This window comes from Aythya fuligula, chromosome 1, assembly GCF_009819795.1.
Source record: "Aythya fuligula isolate bAytFul2 chromosome 1, bAytFul2.pri, whole genome shotgun sequence".
Taxonomy (NCBI): domain Eukaryota; kingdom Metazoa; phylum Chordata; class Aves; order Anseriformes; family Anatidae; genus Aythya; species Aythya fuligula.
In genome coordinates this window covers 69,216,547-69,231,690 of record NC_045559.1, presented here as the reverse complement: position 1 = coordinate 69,231,690, position 15,144 = coordinate 69,216,547, and the positions used below count along the sequence as shown (strand labels likewise).

General features: G+C 37.4%; 1 protein-coding gene across 1 annotated transcript in view; it reads left to right on the top strand.

The window, feature by feature from the left end:
* FAR2 (fatty acyl-CoA reductase 2) overlaps positions 1-15,144 on the top strand; it is a 153,557-nt gene that overhangs the window by 120,241 nt on the left and 18,172 nt on the right. Inside the window, 4 exon segments of the mRNA XM_032199490.1 lie at positions 2,179-2,358; positions 7,917-8,094; positions 9,473-9,517; positions 13,660-13,778. Of these exon segments, the coding sequence (XP_032055381.1) occupies positions 2,179-2,358; positions 7,917-8,094; positions 9,473-9,517; positions 13,660-13,778 (522 nt within the window).

Below are 15,144 nucleotides of genomic sequence, written 5' to 3'. Positions count from 1 at the left end.
TTCTGAAGGAACTCCTTTGGGAGACCCTGTCAAGGCAGGCTTTCCATTAAAACAGAGTAACAGAATTAAGCAACTAAATCAAGATGAGATGTGCATGTTTCTGTGCAAAATATAAAGGTCAACAGGCTGAGGTGGATGATCCGAATGACCAAATCTTCCCAGTTTTATGAAAAACACTAGAGCTGTGAGAATAGAAAGTACAGTTATTGATGTTTGCTCTTCATTGACTCCTTCGCAGGCTACATGTAAACAGATATCCACGGTGTCCATCATAATTACTTTTTGCAATAAGTTACTAGAGAACCCACCAGAAAGTAAGCAGCTCCATTAATAGAACCTGGCTGGAGTTATAACTAGCAAAGCACTGCACTGCATTAATATCCATAAATGTTCTTAAATTGATACAGTAATGAATGTCCTATAAAAATACACCACAGTGACATATATGTATAACATCAAGGGGTAAGTACATTTTTTAATAAGAGAGATAGCTAGAAGGAAATTAAAAGAAAAAGTTTAAATGGTCCTTTGCTTGTGGGCAGTGTAGAAGCTGTCTAAATGCTGATTGCATATGATCCGTCAAAATCTCTCTATGAGAACAAGGAAAATCCACTATGATTAAATGACAAAATATGTGAACTTGTTAGAATTAAATGATTCTTGTCTGAATGAGAAAAAATATTTCTAGAAAGTTAAATATGAAAGAATATTACTGCAGCTCAAAAAAGTTTTGAGCCGCAACTTTCTAACACAAAAAAATCTATATATATTTTAAACACATGAGAAATCAAAGCCTACCACAGAATACATAGAGATGTTAGGTAAATGAGTACAAAAGCAGTGCTATGAGGATACTAAAAAAGCAGTAGCAAATAAACTAAATGAATTGTTGGCATCAACAGGCAATACATTAAGGGAATTCTCCAGATGGAATTCTTCTCCATTTGAAAGTGTCTTTATTCCAGTACAAAGTGTGTGACAAAGTTGAGCATCTGTTCACTGAGATCCACTGCAGATAATCTCTAGGATAACTTCTAGCTATTGTGGGTGCTTCATGATCAACCTTGCTAACCAGGAGTCTTTTTCTCCTCTTCTTATCAATCCATTTTTTTTTTGTTCTTTGGTAATTTAAGTTATTATCTCTTGTTGTGGCTTCTTTCAGTATTAATCTGCTTTTCTGGGCCCAAAAACCCTTTGCTGAAACCTTGTGTTTATCTGGTTTAGCAGTGGTCCCATAAGGAAAAAGTTGAATGGGGCCTACAGGAGCCATAATGCCTAAGTGGCCATGTGTGTTGGAATTGTTTGTTCCAGGAGAGGATGGCAAAGTATGTCAGATTTAGAGATTTTAGTGAAATGTTACTGTCCTGGTTTCAGCTAGGATAGAGTTATTTTTCCTCCTAGTAGCTGGTAGGGTGCTATGTTTTGGATTTAGGATGAGAGTAATGTTGATAACATGCTGATGTTTTAATTGTTGCAAAGCAATGCTTACACTAAGCCAAGGACGTTTCAGCTTCTCACTCTATTCTGCCAGTGGGCAGGCTGGGGTTGCAGCAGGAGCTGGGAGCGTACAGACCCAGGACAGCTGACCCAAACTGGCCAAAGGGGTATTCCATACCATCTGACATCATGCTTAGCAATATATAGGGGTAGCTGGCCGGGGAGTTGGGACCAGCTGCTCGGGGATAGGCTGGGCATCAGTCAGCAGGTGGTGAGCAATTGCATTGTGCATCACTTGTTTTGTACACATTATTATTAGTAGTACTATTATCATTTTTTTTTATTTTCTTTTCTCTCCTAATAAACTGTCTCTATCTCAACCCACAGGCATCATTTTCCTGTTTCTCTACCCAGTCCCAGAGAGAGAGGGTGGAGGGTGAGCGAATGGCTGTATGGTGCTTAGCTGTCAGCTGGGTTAAACCACAACAGTTACCTCTGATCCTTTGAACTGGAAAAGTATTTGAGTTGCATTCTGTGGACAGAACAGTGGATCCAATAGCACTGCACTGAAACTTGACTTAACCATTGCATTTCTCTGAAGCTTTCTGTTCTGCTGTGATCCCTTCTTTTCCTTTACTTGCCTTTTCCTTATTTGCCAGGAAAGTGGTTTTGGGTACTGCTTAGCTTTGATATATTCTTTCCAATGAAATGCATTTTATTTCTTTCCCTTGATCTCTTCAGACATGCCCTGCAACTGAATGCAATGGGCACTCAGAGACTTCTAGAGCTGGCCCGGCAGATGCAGAAGCTGGAGGCTTTCATACACATCTCCACCGCCTATGCAAACTGTGTCCGGAAATGCATAGATGAAATCATCTACCCACCCCCAGCTGAACCCAAGAAGCTCTTCGATTTAGTGGAGTAAGTAGGAACAGCATCACCTCTTCTGGTGTTAGTTTTATATCACTCCGCAGAAGACTTCTGTATTGTTCACATTACTGATACTGTAGATTTTTTGTTCATTATTGCTGTTATTGTTGTATTGCCTTGCCTGCACACACTCATGCCAGCAAGAAATGCTGTCCATAATGAGAGGGAGACCAAAGGAAGAGAAAGCTTTTATTCCGTGTTGTTTTGAGATGTGCATTCCACAGAAACTCATCTTGTAACTCTGTGCTTTCTGTATTTTCTCTTGAAACTAGCTTTACTGAAGTTTTCTGAAAATAATAAAAAGAAATAGAGATTCTGGGTTGAAGCACTTTTATCCAGAGAGCTGCTGAAGTTACACTTGATAATCATTTCATTGAGCTTAACAGTTCCAAATACAAAATGCAGTTCAAATGCAGTTCCAAATACAAAAGAATTACAAAATAACATAAGCCATACTTGATGACTGTGATTTCAATTACTCCTACACATTTTTCCACATACCATTTTAAAAAAGACTTTGTGATTTCATGAGAGTCCAGCACTAAGTTATGCACAGTGCATTTGCTACCAGGAATGGAGTTGTGCTTCTTTCTAAAGTTGTCAGTTCTGTTGTTACCTTAGTAAGATCTGAGATTTCTTATACCTTATATTCACTTCTTTCTCTCTCCAGCTTCTCAACATCAATTCTACTTATTTCAAGAATTCTGTAATGCTAAGCTGGAATTGTGTGTTGATGAGTAAGAAACAGGCTGTTTTAGAAGCAGTTTGAAAATGTTGCCAAGAGATGCTAACGCTCCAAGGTCTGCAGCTAAGACTGCCGAGTTCACCACCTAATGACTGCTTTCCACAGGATAACTGTCTTCACATGGCTTACTTGTTCATCCACGGAAATTCTCATTCTGTGGTTCCCTGTTGAAAACTACAGCTCAGTGTGAAAATTTAGGAATTTAACAGAATAACAAAAATGCATGTTTAATTGACTTTACCAAAATGAAGAATAATTACAAAGAATAGCAAAATCTGATGTTTAACATCCCAGTAAGCCTTCCCCTTACAATTTTCCCACAGATATAACTTTGTTTGTTTTGTGTTCTAGTGCTATTCCACTTGTGTGATATAAGCAACTAACCTGTGAACTAGTAACCCAAAGAACTGGTACTTATTCTTTCTTCTCCTTGATTCTTGTCAAAAGAAATTACTTCACAAAGTACTACTCCAGAAAATGTAGTATGAATCTTTGTTTTCTTTTAAAATTTTTCCTGTAGCCTATAGTCTTGAATATTTTTGCTTTCAGCTAGAGTTGTCTATCATTTGTCATTTATTCAGCAAGTGGAGCATGATAAAGACGTAAGAAATGCCCTGTTTCATTAGAGTGATGGACTGCTTGGCCCAGTATATTGCCCTCAACAGTGGCAATGGTAATTGCACGAGCCTGGATATTCTTTGTGATCCTTTCCCCTTGTAGCCTCCCAGAAACTAGAACCATTGTATGAGGGTTTTTATATTCTATTCTTTTTATATCCATTTTTGAAGCCCTGAATTTGTTTAATCCCATTTTGAAATTTTTGGTACCTTGGCTCTGCAGCTTGCCTATGACAGCAAGTTCTAGAAGTGTACTAACTGTTCTGAGAAGATGAGCTTTGTTTTATGTTTCAAACTGTCATAATAATGGTTTCATTGCTTGTCCTGTAGTTGTAGCATTGCAATATCTGCAGTATTTACCCTATTCAATCCCTCTGCAGTTTGGTAAAACTGTATTGCATTCACTCTGTATCCTCTCTTTGGCAGACTGTAGAGTTCCAGTGTTTTTGCTGTCTCCTCATACGCCAGCTGATCTGTCTCCTTGATTTTACCTGTCCCTTTCTCTTTGCCTTTTTTAACTCCTCTCTCTCCATGAAGGTGAGGGCCATAGAGAACTGTGTGCAGTACTGAAGGTTTGGGCACCTAAGGTTTTATTTAAATAGCTTCAAAATGGCACCCTTTGTCTAGTTCTCTATGTGATAATATCCAGTACTTCAGTGAATTTTTTGTTGGCTACTACTTGTTGACATGGAGATTTCATAGAGACATCAGCTGTGCTCCCAATAGCTCTTGCTGAGTTCTAACTGCCAGTCCTGGGTTCAGCAACCTCTAAGACCCGTTTTGCCTGCTCTTCACTAAACATATCACCTCCCATTTATCTACAGTGAAACACAGCTGCCAACTTTTTGCCCTTTGACTCAGTTTTACAAGGTCATATGGAGTTCATCACCATCAATATTACCTTTCACTGCCCCAAAAAGCTTATCACCACTTGCAACTTTGGAAACAATTAGTATTGATGGCTCAGATATAATTATGCTATTCAGAAACATGCAGAAGTTCCTTGCTACTCCAGAGGTTGCTACTTCATCTGCTTGACATAAGACAGTAAAAATTCATTTATCATAGTTCGTATATGCTGCAGACAGAATGACATCTAAAAGACAGGCTGAGTGACAGAGGATGCACTTTCAAATGTGTCCTTCAACGTGTTTCTCTTGGCAGTACATTTGGTTATTGTTTCTTAGTCACGTAATTAGAGATACTTTTTTCTTGCCTTTTTTTTGTTTAGCTTTTGTGATTTACAGTTTTTCTTGTGTCCTTACTTCAGAAGTTCGCCACCCTCTGATAATTCTACTGAGATAGAAGTCACAGCATGCCCTCAACTAGGATGGCATCTGTTCATTTATAGTGTTTGGAGATAGAGGTATAATTACTCACAGCAAAGACAACCATTGCTTTCAAAGGCATTAAAATCAGGTAGTCCCCATTGAAAATCACTGTTTTAAGGGCCATTGGTTCAGAAAGTGTTCTGCAGATCAAATCAATATATTAGGGAGATGCATGGAGGAGCAGGAAGCAGAAGGCCTCTGGGATGTTAGGACAGTAATGTAATGAAAAGACATGCAGAATAGAACAGGTGCTGGCCAGTGTCATTTTTTTAGGGGTTAATTACATCATGAAACTACAAGTAGAAAAGAACTGCAAAAGCATCAAAAGCTGTGACCCCACAACTGGACTAAATAACAGATCTGTTCAATGATGCTTTGGCCATGCAATTGGTATGTGCTTATGATTCTGTATTCAGGTGAAATCCTATACACAATTCCCAGCTGTTTCTTTTTCTCTTCTTTTTCTCCTGGTATATCCTTCCTTTCCAGTATTTTCATACTTTTTCTGCATTGAAAACCTTAGATTTTATCTGTGTAAACCAGAAATCATTCTTCTAAGTGCTGCCAGACTGATAGGGAAACATATAATCTGCCACATCAAGAAAGGTTTGCCTTAATCTAAAGCTGAGGGAAATCAGCTTTGAAGAGTATGCTGAGGTAAGAAGCACAGTACACAATGAAGTGTGGGCTGAAGCAAAACTGTTTTTACTATTATTGCAGAAAATGTAGATCTGTCATCACTTACAAGAAAGAGAGTCTTTGCAAAACAATTAACACAGTAAGATATGTTTTCCTATGGTAATTTAGTGCTTGTATGTGGTGGAAGAAGGGGCTACGTATTGTTTGCATCTCTTGCTTCTATGGAGCATTTTTAACTGTGAGTGAAAGCAGTAGCTTTATGATTTAGCATTTCAGGCTCTTCAAAGTAGGTCACCAAAGACAGAAAGGAGTAGGAACAATTTGCCTTTCTGAACAGTCAGCACAGCACTTTTGTGATGGTAATGCTAGTAGATCAAATCACCTGGTGTGGTCCTACTGATGACCACTTAAAGTAATGTGAAGGCTTGTCTGGAAGGATGAGGGAAAGGGGAAATTTCTTCTGCTTGTAGTTCTACACCTGTCTGCTTTGTGACATCTGCTAACCTGTAAGTCTCTATTTAAATAAATTAATTAATCAACTTAAATTTAAATAGGAAGAGGGGCAGAAAAAATCTTTGTATGCAGCTCAATCTGAGCTCATGAATCAACCTAGACTTCCTCCAGAATCTGAAGAAATAGATGTCTTCTTTTGGTAGACTGTTAATTAATTACTTGAAAGATTCAGACAATGACAATTTAGCTGCAACCCTGAAGAGGCCAAGTTCCATGACTGTCTAAACAGCCTTTGTAAATTAAGTCAATATTGTGTGCTACTTATAACCTCTTCTTAGTTAAACATTTTAACAAATAAAAATTAAACAATTAAACAATTTTTCTGCCTTATTTCTAGAACATGGGATTAAGGTTGCAAAGGAAAATATTTGTGTCTACATATGGCTTTGATTTTTCTTTAAAAGATTTAATTTCTATATACTAAAAATGTCAGATTCTTTTCAGCTAGTTCTGCAACTGAGAGATTCACTGAAGTTCGCTCTTCTCTGTAAACTGGCTGTTTCAAACAGTCATTGTTTTCTAATACAAGTTTTACTGTAATATATTCGGCTGTGGTAGGACTCCAGTCAGAGTCATCTGAAAAGCACCGTGCCAACAGAGGTGTTTCCACAATTAAGTTGATGTGATCAAGTAATTCTCCAGGCATGACGATCTCCACCTTATTCCTCTCCTCATGACCTACACCTGTTTTGGAAATTCAAGATAAGGAGGGGTGAACTGAGGATCTGCAGGAAACAGTATCCTTGCAGTGCCCCTAGGAAGAGTACAACCAGTCAGTCTGAGCTGTAAGTCCATTGACTTAATTACAAATTGGATTATAGGAGTTAATCTTTGATTTTGTGGTGCAGCATCAGCCTACTGAAAACCTGTCCTGGATTGGCAGCAGCATGTGAGAGCTGTGGAAGTACAGCCAGTTCCTGTCCTTTAGACCTAAATGCTGGCAGAACTGGTAAAGTATTGCTGATGGGCCAGGGAAGAGCCCTAGGTTCTCACCACAGCACTGTGGTAGTAAGGACCACATTTTTAAAGGTATATATGGAACTGTTTCTGATGGACTAAATAACTGAATACCTTAATAAGGTGATCTGGTTGATTTTTTTTTTTTTTCTTTTTAAAGAAGCTAACACTGACAATTTTGAAATTTTCTGTGTGAATAAATCAGTGGAAAACCAGGAGAAAGGAGCATCTAACGTTTTTAAATAGTGCAAGTGGAGTACTGTTGCTGTAGTACCTAGTTTTAGCTTTTGTAACCTTTGCAATGGTACTCTGCTCAGTAACTCAAGGTTACCAAGAATCCCCTGAAATGTACTTTGAGGCTTATAGGGACTGTATTGGCTAAAGAAGAGCGCTACCTAGCTAGAATGCGAGGTTGGAACATTCCATCAAAGGAACTGTAAACCACAGGTACTCAACAGATTGTACTGAAACATAAAACACGTGAGATTGCTTTACAATGAGATAGTGTAGATGTGTAGTTCAGCTGGACATCACAACATGAAGCTCAGAGTTATCTTGTACTTCCAAGACAAAAGCAACCTTTTCCCACAGAGCTATTAAGCAAACTCCAAATTCAGTCACTCCTTGCTTTGTCTTAAATGTCTTTGACTTTGTTTCAGGTGAGGATTCCTGTCTTAATTGGTCTTTTTTGCCTCTGTATACTCTCTGTGTGACAGATAATGATGTTATCCTTCTTGTTTTCTGTAGGTGGTTGGATGAATCTATCATTCAAGACATCACACCCAAGCTGCTTGGGGACTGGCCCAACACTTACACCTACACCAAAGCCTTGTCAGAATACCTGATTCAGCAAGAGAAAGGAAATCTGAACATTGCTATCATCAGGCCATCCATTGTGGGAGCTAGCTGGCATGAGCCTTTCCCAGTAAGCATTAATCCATAGCAATTACCTGCTGAGAGTCGTTTGATGCAGCTGCAGTTCTGCATGGAAACTGTTCCTACTTCTGGTAGTGTCCACTTGAGAAACAGGTACCCCAGTTCATAGGAAAGCATATGGGAGAAGTGGAGGATCCGTGCTGAATTAGAACAGTAATTCTTCAACATCTTGACAGATTTTTGTCTGTGTGTGGAAAGAATGCATTTAAGCAATACTAAGAAGAGATAGAATAGTATTTGTGTAAGATGCTGGACTTGCAATTGACAGTCATACGCAGAATATTATGCCCAGGCAGACACATGGGAGAGTTTCTGTACTGGTTTGGGGAAACACTTAGGAAATCTGAAAGTTAGTCACAGTCATGCTGCATTATGGTTCAATTTTTCCCATGTTCCAGACAGCCTGTTAATGAGGCCCTGATGAGCACCCTAGACTTCACATGGTCCTTGAAAACATTTGATAATGGCACATGACATGTGCCATTACTAATATCTTTGTCTTACTTTGGTAGTTGTTGAACTCAGTGGATTCACTCTTGTATGGGCCTGTTGCAGATACAAATGTGTCAGGCACAGTAATTAAATGCAGCTGTACTTCTGGACTGAAACAATTCACCAGGCTAAATATACCAGTAGGAATAATGTGCACTAATACTGCGGCCAAATTGGAAAGGCAGCATAAAGTCACCTTTGCCTGTCATAAAGCTTGAACTGTGCCAAAGATGGCTGAGATACAGTCAAGGCTCTGGGCCAAATTCCTCATCTCATAAAGACAGACTGAACTCTGCTAGGTGTTATAAACCACTTCAGGTCATACAGCTCATCACTGCTCTAACTCCAGCTCCCCCAAGGGGCTGGAATAGGATGGGATTCAAAATTTTTGTTTGTTTGTTTTGGTTGATTGGCTGGTTTTGTTTTGTTTTGTTTTTCTTCTTTGCCTTAGAAATTAGTTGAAGTAATCAAATCAGTCTTAATGGCATCTGAATGTTTTATGTTGGTGGATATATAACATGCTGACAGTTTTCAGCAAGTCTGACAGCAATAAGACACTATGGTGTTTTAAAGCCAGAGTTTATTCATGTAGCCAAGTTGCTGGAGGAAAGAAGTGGTTTCTAAAAAACAAAGTCTGTGTTGTTGATGGGTAAATTGCAGACAGTATGAGGTATCATGCAAAGCATCCCATATTTAAAATCAATTAGATACTTTCATTCCAGTTAGCTTCCTGGCAACTGTCCTAGATAGGCTGGTATCTGTCTTAAAGAAGCAATGAGGCAACAGTTATCTACACCACAGCATTATAACCATTTTGAAGACTGTGTAAGCAACCTATCATAGCAATAAAGAATAATCATCCTTCTTTTTTGCAGGGTTGGATTGACAGCTTCAATGGGACAAGTGGAATATTTGTTGCGGTATGTCTAGTACTATTTAAAGTTCCCTTAAAGTGGAATTAGTTACTAAAATAGCAACTCTAAATGATACTCTGAAGTCCTGCTTAGAAACTGTGTGGGGAAAAAAAACTGTCATAGCAACTTCCTGAATCTTGTAGGAAGATGTCACATGCCTGCCGTGCACCTATGTGCACATGGCACACAGCATACTATTTATGCTGCTCTTGAAAAAGGCCATTGGAAGAGTATGCATGTTGCATGTTGTTCACTAAACATTAATTTCAGTTTTCAGGGATTTGGAGAAATTTGGCCAAATTTTCAAAGAAATGGCATAGAACGCATCCCTGAAACGAGGTGTAATTCACAGATGTCAGAGATTGAATCTTTTAACAGAGTTTAACTTTCTGGCTGGAATACCATGCCACAAATTTGAGGCAGCATTACTTATACTTTGATTTATCTTCATATATATTATTGCTAAGTCCACTGCTACAGTTTATGACCACTCTACAGTAACAAAGATTCTGTGTCTTGCTTGACATTGCTTTGTGCAGGAGTTCAATAGTCACTGGTGCATAATGGTGATGAGCAAATCTATATAATAAATAATAGAATAAATAAATAATGAATAACTTGAGAAAAATATTCCCTCAATATGAAAACTATAATTACAGTTTATCTCATGATAACAGTAATGTTGCATGTCTTTTCTTCTGGCTTAGATATATTATTATTTTTTCTGAATTAAAATCACTGCCTTAACAATGCATTATGTTGTGTAGCTATGCACAGATATTTTTCATATATGTTTTGTCCAACTTGATTACTTTGTAAAACTATGTTTTAATCAACCCTCTGCAGTGTATAAAAGGATGAGTAGTCTACGGTCATAGGAGAGTAGAATAAAATATATGTATCTCATTTTAAAACCTCATTTGTATGTTAAGTACAATATAAATAGAAACTATTACAGTTACTTCTGGAATCCGCAGGACTAGTTAAATAGTGGGTTTATCCTAGCTAATGCTTTCATCTGAAACCCCAGTTACACATTTCAGACACTTCTCAAAAGCCCTCAAATTATGTTCACAAAGTGTTACTAGTTCCTATTCATATGATAGTTTCTTTCAAATAATTATCTATCAGTCTTTTATTCATTGCTGACTGCTCAAAATCTTGTATCACCTCTCTTTGCTTTACTCCTAGAATCTTGTGCTGTTTTCAGTGTTCCCATGTCTTCACCACAATAAAGTTATGCAGTTCCTTAATTTTGCAGATCCACTACTTTTTGTGTGACAGGTTCTAACTTCTGTAACATTATCTGTGAGCTTTGAATTTTTATGATTAATTTTGAGCATTAAAAATCTGCCACAAGAATTTGTCTATAATTACGGTTTACAAAGAAGATGTTATACAAAAAAAAAAAAAAATTGCATTACTTTTTATCCTCACAAGTGGGTTACCTAAGTGACAAATTATAGCAGCTAGTTGTCATACATGTATCATATGCCAATACATTATGAAACATAGGCTAAAGTTTATATGATTTCAGTCGAATAAAAACATTCCAATCAGATCTTTTGTTAAGTTAAAAAAATAAATCCTGCTTTTTATTGTTATAATCAACAAGTAAATAACGCCTAATGGTTAAGTATTTGAAAATTTTGATCATACATCACTGTAGGTTTTTGTTTTAAATAATAGTGGCTACTTTTTGAACATAAGCCAAAGCTTGCATATATTTTATATGTTTATCCTTTACCACTCATACAAGTAGTGATTATTTTCCATTCTTCAAAGTCAAAGATGTGAAATATAGTTATATCAAGATTAGCCAAGAAACAAAGAAAAAGCAAAGGCAGTACATCCTGGGTGTAGTGACGAGGGTGTTTGGTGGTTTTCTGGCCCCATGAGCAGCAGTGTTAGCTGGAAAGAATTGGGGCAAAGATACTGTAATGTAAAGGGAGAGGGGATTGCCAGTGCTGATAGACAGTGTTTGTCTTGCACCATCTCCAGGTGCTACTGATTTTAGTTGAACTGGTACTACTTATCTAGAAGTGAAAGGCATTTATTATTACTGAATCCAAGAGACTTTTTGTATTTTGCGGTGAGGGAACATTCGTGTTTGAATTAATGTGCTTGGATGTGGTGTATTTAATTCCTTTGTGGTAGTTCAAAAAATTAGCCCATGAATATCTGTGTTATGCATTAGTTTAATTATCTCAGAAATGTTTGATTAAAAACAACTCTCTGGGTTGACTGTATTTCAAAGTGTATTTATTAGTCAAGTAGGTTAATTATCACCTTTATTGGAAATTTGGAAATTATTTCAAATTGAAATTTGAAATATTCTTAATTATCACCAATAAAGGTGATAATTAAGAATAGAAAAAGCAGAGAAGCTCTGGTGTTTGATTTTTTTAAATGTCCTCCCATATGAAAATATTCACTTCCAAATTCTAACCCAAGCTCATCCTACATGGAGGAAAAAAAAACAGGTTTAGATTTGTTCAGATGATCTTTAGGTTCACTTGGGTATAATCTGAACTTCAAACTTTGGAATACGTTTTCTTCTGTCACTATGATATTTGAGTCTGACTTATTCATCATTTAATTCCACAAATAAAGTGTTTCTTTTAAATATTAATGAAATATGGGATTTCAAGATGTCCATGATCATAGAATCATAGAATATCCTGAGTTGGAAGGGACCCTTAAGGATCATCAAGTCCAACTCTTGACACCGCACAGGTCTACCCAAAATAATAGTGCAATTAGTTTCCTTCACCTACAGTTTGTTCAGCTGCTGTAGAGAGAAGCTTTGTTTGTTGATGGAGAAACAAAATTAAGTTAATTACATTTCTGGTGGCCTATAATTAAGGCATTTTGTCTCACTGTTCCATATTACATGTAAAGACTTTCTTCCGTGCAAGGTAATGAAGCTGTAGGGCAGAACCATGGCTTAAATTATGTTCTGAATAGCAATTGGCCCCAAAGCACTTCAGCTGGGAGGCTGTCATAAAACGTCAGACTCAAGTTGGCAAATGGTTTCAAAGGCTTCAGCTGAAGTAGTTTCTATTTCACTAAATAGAAAAAAAAAAAGTAACCACAAGTAGAAATCAAGTCACAACCAATAACCATTTCAAATATTAAAAGTACTTTACAACATTTAAACCTGCAGTCTGTACTAAATATAGAATATACTAAATGTCCAATTCATTCTTGTGTGTATAACCATCACATGCTGCTCTGAGTAGAGATGTTTGCATTACATCCATCAAAATACCTGGTTTAGAAACCTGACCCCAAAAAAGTCAAACCGTTTTTCTACCTATTAAAATGGGATAGTGGATCACACAGTGGTCTCTATTGGGCATGCATTCACAACAGCTGAAAATTTTCAGCTGAGTTTCGTTGTCTGCTTTGGGTCTTTTTAATTGCTTTTTATTCCATTGAAAGTAGCCGTAAGAACAATAAGAACTACAAAAACAGCAAGTAGTGATGTTGCAAGCAAAGGTTTTCATGTCTAAACATAACTGTGGTTGGTTCAGGTTAAGACAGCAGAAATTAACTGTGCATGCCATGGGTTTGAGGAGGATGTTTGGAGTCATTTGGAGAAGATTACATGGTTGCTTGTATCTGAGTCTTTCTGTCTGTGATCCCCCTACCAGCTGCTCCAAGGATAAGATGTAACAGTTCAGAAGCCTTAGCTCATGAAAATTAAATCAGTGTTGTAAGTGGTACTCCCTTAAGTAGCAAGTGCAATGAGTACATCCAAAGGAAAGGAAGAAAACTTTTGTCTTTGAGGGATACTCAGACCTTAATCTGCCTGGGTTATTTAGGAAAATGGAACTTCACTGGGAATTTTATTGCAGTTAATTCAAATACATTTATTTCTTAAAGTATTTCTTTCATATTGAGTTAACTAAAAGTGACTGATTTTCTTGTTATATGCAGCACATGTCATCATGCTTTAGACTTCCTCTGAAAATGCAGAACAGTGGGATCACATGAGATCCATGTTTGTTTTCACAGAAACCAAGCAATCTTCTGCATCAGGTGACAGTGTTGAAAAGTGCTAAAGTGAAGGTCTACCCATGCTCTAAGCTAATTAAATGTTTGTGTGGTGGTACTATCAGTGACTGTTTTCCCTTGTCCCACAGGCAGGTAAAGGGATTCTGAGGACTGTCATTGCCAACAATGAAGCAGTAGCCGATATGATTCCAGTAGATGTTGTCATCAACCTCACCCTTGCAGCTGGGTGGTACACTGCTGTGCACAGGTGGGAAGGCACTTCTGCTTCTTCTAGGCTTAAGCATTTACTGATTGCACCAGGACTTCAGGAAGAACCTAGAAAGAAGCTAAATGAAGCTTTGTTGATTCATTTTCTGGTTCACATTTTCTCCCCCAGCTTTGGCAAGGATTAAGAGCATACAGAAGTGATGAAGGTAGACTTTAGAGTCAGGAAATCTCTAAAGCTACAGGGAATACCTGTTTCTCAGTAAAACGTAAGCTCACTTGACAAGTCTCTCTCATAAGTTACCTTTCTGAAGTGTTTGTTTTGTTTGTTTTGTTCTAAATGCCTCCATTCTCATGCAGCTACATTGAGTTACTTTTCAACCGGCTTCTGGAGTTTTCTTGGTGAAAATATTTTGAATGTTTTCCTTGGAAAATAGTGCAAAATATATATATATTATAGACTTGTATGATAGGAGAGATGAACTAAAACCTCCTATTCTTTGCTTTGTTGAGAAGGGTATGTATAAGTGACATTAAGGTTTTAAGTTCTTTTCTGTGAGCCTCCATCTCTGACCTTCGATCATTATGTAGGAAGTGCTACAGAGTAAAGCACATGAATTATTCTAGACATTTATGCAACTGAGAAATACTAAGCAAATAAGTGCAGAAGTATTTTACTTTGAAGGACAGAGCTCTCCACTGAACTGAGAGTGGAGAAAATTATCATACATTAACCTCAATACAGAGATCCTAAAAGGATCTTAAAAGGCAGCTCACCAGCTTTTCAGATTTATTTCTTTTGTAGCTTCTTCCTTTTTCACGTGCAACAGACAAAGTATCACAGTAGGGAAAATATATCTTCCTATACACAAACCCTTTAGAACCTCCAGGTTAAGAGGGCTACAGCCTGCCCAAAAAGCTGGGAAAGAAAAAAAGCATGTGCTAATGAAAAATATCTAGAAGTCTTGTCTTCAGCCATAGTAGAAGTGCCATTTTTTCTGACTCTTTGTTGGCAAAAGATGCATGTTTTTTATTTTGATCCCACACAAGTAATTGTTAGGCTAAAGGAGCAAGTGCAGAACTTGATTTAAAGCTTTGGCTAGCTGAGCAAGACCCCAAGGTTAATAAATCATGTAAAAAAAAAAAAAAAAAAAAAAAAGCCTGAGCCTTCTGTAAATTTGATTTATCTGAGTGAGTTTCACATTTAGGTGTTGTCTCAAATGATAGTGTGTATGGGTTATTTATTTATTTGTAATTGTCTAGTTAGAAAGTCAAAATCCTTCAGGGCAAGTGATATTGCTGGGGGGAATTCTAAAACTTAGAGAACTGCAGTCTGCATTACATACTGTAGAAGCTCTATGCTCTACCAAGACCACTAACTCAGCTGGAGGGTGGAGAATGGAAAAAAA